Source organism: Lolium perenne, chromosome 4 (genome assembly GCF_019359855.2).
Source record: "Lolium perenne isolate Kyuss_39 chromosome 4, Kyuss_2.0, whole genome shotgun sequence".
Lineage (NCBI taxonomy): Eukaryota > Viridiplantae > Streptophyta > Magnoliopsida > Poales > Poaceae > Lolium > Lolium perenne.
Genome location: NC_067247.2, coordinates 173,469,131 through 173,473,267, shown reverse-complemented (window position 1 = coordinate 173,473,267; position 4,137 = coordinate 173,469,131). Strand labels below are relative to the sequence as shown.

The following is a 4,137-nucleotide window of genomic DNA, read 5'->3' as shown; positions in this document are numbered from 1 at the left end:
ATATTATCTTGCTGATGGCATCTACCCTGACTGGGCCACATTGGTGAAGACTGTCCGTAATCCAAACTCCGAGAAGACGAGAAGGTTTGCGAAGATGCAAGAGGCTTGCAGGAAAGATGTGGAGCGCGGGTTTGGTGTGCTCCAAGCTCGGTGGGCAATTGTCCGTCACCCGGCAAGAACATGGTCGCTGAAGATCATGCATGAGGTGATGACATGCTGCGTGATCATGCATAACATGATCGTTGAGAACGAGCGTCCTGATGGCCGCAATGAGAACCAATGGGATTTCCAAGGTGAGCTGGTTGCGCCACTTCCTGGAGCTTCATCTTGGCAGGACTATCTACATAGGAATGTAGAAGTCACTGACGAGAACGTCTCCAAACAGCTGCAAACGGATCTGATTGAGCATCAATGGACATTGGCTGGCCATGCAGATCATGCCTAGAGGAGTACTATCTTATTTACATCCAGACTTTTTAAAATTTAAATGTAATAACTATGACTTCGTTGAATATTATTTTGTTGTTTCGAAACTTCATATTTCATGCAAACGCGGAAATGCTTCGCGCCGCTGGAGCCACCCCAAGGTGCAAACGGACGCGCGGACAAAAACGGTCAGTCTCGCGTCCGCTGCCCGACGCAAACGGACATTTCGGACGTCCGAAATGCGTCGCGCCGCTAGAGATGCCCTTATGGAAGGGCAAACCTCCATCAAGCATGGCGCAGCCCACGTCAACAGAGCAACGGAAATGCACCCTCCCTCCCTCCGTCTTGGCTGATATGCACCGCCGTCGATCGCCGCCGCCGTGTTTTTAGGCTCACTGTGACAAGCACATGTAGGTCTCCCAAAATGCACTAATATCTATGTATATGTTTGTATGCTCTCCCTTGGAACTTTCTAATTTACTGTATTCTTCAGCCATACCACCGTGCCAGTACGCTTGCATGCTAGGTGTTTGTCGAAATTCCTGACAGTCACGTGTGACCCAGGGGGCCAGGGCCAATTGCTAGCTTTGCTGCAACCAAGCGCTATCGCTTTTCATTTTGCTTGCAAGGTACACTACTACATAATCTAGCTCCCTTCGCAATCCCTCATTTATTTAGTTCCTCTGTTCTATGTAATACCTGTTGGATTTGGTTGGATCGACTGGAAAACACCAAAATACTTATTTCAACTACTGCATCCAGAACAGGAATGTGAACTCATGTTCCCCCACTTCTATTACATACCGACATACAAATATCATGCATGTGTTGATAAATGATTAAAAATATGCACACTGCTTGATATAAAGTTCACTAAAGAAAGTTTCTCGATGCTTCTTTTACCATACCAATTTTCTTGCAGCTCTCAGCTCTTATTTTACTAACTGCAGCATCATAATTACTTTAACTCATGGTTGTGCCCGTAAACAATCGTTCCCAATTGGCAACCAAGAACACATAAATCCTGTCATGCAGCTTGTCAAATAGGTGGAAATAAGCAGCCATCCATGCCGGTTTGAACAACAGGGCACAAAACACCACCATCAGACCAACTATTATTCCGACAGCAAATCCAACATAAGAATAACTTAGTTCATCTGCTTTGCCATTTCTTCCAAGGTCACTTTTCATGGACGTATCGTTTCTTGGGCATTGCTTTTGAAGAGGAGGACCACAAAGACCATTGTTGCCGATGTACATAGAGGATGGGTTGTCCACATTGAGTGTGTCGAGTTGGTGTCCTTTGGGTATTTTTCCTGATAAATTGTTATAGGACATATTCAGGTAGGCCAGGTATGTTAAATTTGATAGGCTCGATGGGATTTCTCCAGATAGCTTATTCCTTGACAGATCAAGTGATTCTAGTGACTGCATGGCACCAATCTTTTCAGGAATATCTCCACTCAACTCATTCATTGATAAATTTAGATTTACCAAGGCATTAAGAGAAGAGATTTCTTCCGGGATTCTACCTGTAAACCAATTACACGAGAGATCAATACCCACCATTATCCTAATCCCATGGCCATATTTTAGTTCTTGTCCTTTTATATTCACTGGGATGATTTCTCCAAATTGACTTTTTAAAGGGAGCTCATAGCTTCCATGCTCAAAGGGGTTAACATTGACTGAATCAGATAATGTCACCAAGCCCTTCCGAGTCATGGATGTTAAGTTCGCCAGATACCAAGGTATAGGACCTGATAGATTGTTGCTTGCCAGATCCAGGTATTGCAGGCGCCCAAGCCTTGTGATACTGTTGGGAATATTTCCAGAATGCATATTATGGCTTAGTAGAAGAAACTCCAAATTTGCCAAGCCGTCTACCCATGTAGGCAAGCTTCCAGAGAACATATTTCGTGCCAGATCCAAGATAACTAATTCTGTGCAGTTTTGAAGGAACATCGGGAATTTGCCTGAGAAACTATTATTACTTAATAATAGATACTCTATTTCATTGGCCTGAAAACATTGAGGAATATGTCCTTCCAAACGATTGTTGGACAAATCTAAGTCGACCAAATTTTGCAGTTCACACATAGATGTTGGAAAGTTGCCAGTAATATTATTGGAAAACATAACTAATGTTTCTATACCCAGGGACCCGAAATTGGATGGCAGTGATCCTGAAAAGGAGTTCATGGAGATGTCCAGTATGTCAAGGTCTTTTGGCAATGGTGGTATTGAACCTGTAAGCTCGTTTGAACCGAGCCAGAGTATTTCCCATGGCATAGCTTCCATATTTTCTGGCAACTCCCCAGTTATCTGATTATGTGCAATGTTCAGATAGCCGCCATGTTGAAATTCCCACAACCAGTCAGGAAGCCTATCCTTTATACCTGCACTTGAAATGTCAAGGGACATGATGTCCACTTGTGATTGAAGCCATGAAGGGAATGCATGGCCCATTTGGCAAGATGCAAGAAATGCAATTTCCAGTTTGAAAGGAGGAAGCCAATTAGAGCCCACCATGATGCTTAACCTATTATTGGATATGTCAATCATCTTTAAGCTTATCAGACTTTCAAAGTGCTTTTCTCTAACTGAACCACTCAAGGTGTTGTTGCTGAGATCCAAATAAGTCAAATTACTCAATGCTCCAATTTCAGATGGTACATGCCCACTGAGGCGGTTGCTGTAGAGGTAAAGACCTCTCAAACTAATCAAGTTCCCTATCCAGTTTGGCAAGTTTCCTGTCATATGGTTTTCACTCAAATCCAAATACTGTAAGTTATTCCAAGCACATGGTGGCAGCCTCTCCATCACCACTTGTATGTCCCCATGCATGGAATTACCACGAAGGCCTAGCGCTTGCAAGTTGCATAAACTTGTCAAGTTTGGTGCACTTAAGTCCTTATTCAAGTTGTTTGAAAAATCTAGTACCTTTAAGGATGTCATATTTCCCAAAGCGTCAGGAAATCTACCGTATAAACGGTTGAAGCTAAGGTCGAGGTACTCGAGGCTTTTCACACCCCAAAACCAACTCGATTCGACCAGGTGATTGAATGAGTTACGGGAAAGATCAAGGTTCTGAAGCTTCGTTAAATTGAGGTGAAGGCGCGATTGCCTTGCACTAGTAAGTGAGCAACCAGAAAGAACGATGACTCTCAAAGAAGGTACCATGTTTACGAGATGAGCCCAGTGAACAATGGTGGAGAGGTTTACTGAGGGGATACTTAAGTACTGAAGTGAGGATAGTTGTGTTAACCATGACATATCTGTTGAGTACATTTGGCAACAACCGAAATTTCTGCTAAGTATGTCAAAATATTGCAAATGGGGAAGGTTTCCAAGCTGTGGGGGTAATATACCTTGAAACGGTATTCCAGATAGATTGAGACTAGATGATTCCCCGCGCTTTGCAGCGGGAATATGTGGTATAAAATACATCAAGATTCAAATTACGAAAAATGAAACATATGTGGTACAAAAAAACAGTAGTACTCTCTATGGAACAAATATCGAAAGGAAACTCAAAAATATGATTAATGTTTGATATGGTCGTGACGATTTCAGAACACAGCTGCAAATGGTTAACACTTGATTGTAGAGTCACATAGTACCTCAAATTTTTCATTAGGACGATATATTAAAATCAGAATCCTGTTGTACTCCAAGAATGTTTTGGTATATGTTATGGTGTAGAAGTAT

General features: G+C 42.5%; 1 protein-coding gene across 1 annotated transcript; it reads right to left on the bottom strand.

Annotated features, from left to right (window-relative positions):
- Positions 1-1,145: 1,145 nt before the first annotated feature.
- On the bottom strand, positions 1,146-3,891 carry LOC127294648 (uncharacterized). Its single transcript, XM_051324509.2, has one exon. It carries the CDS (start codon positions 3,874-3,876, stop codon positions 1,390-1,392), a length of 2,487 nt encoding a protein of 828 aa, XP_051180469.1. The 5' UTR covers positions 3,877-3,891; the 3' UTR covers positions 1,146-1,389.
- Positions 3,892-4,137: the final 246 nt, after the last annotated feature.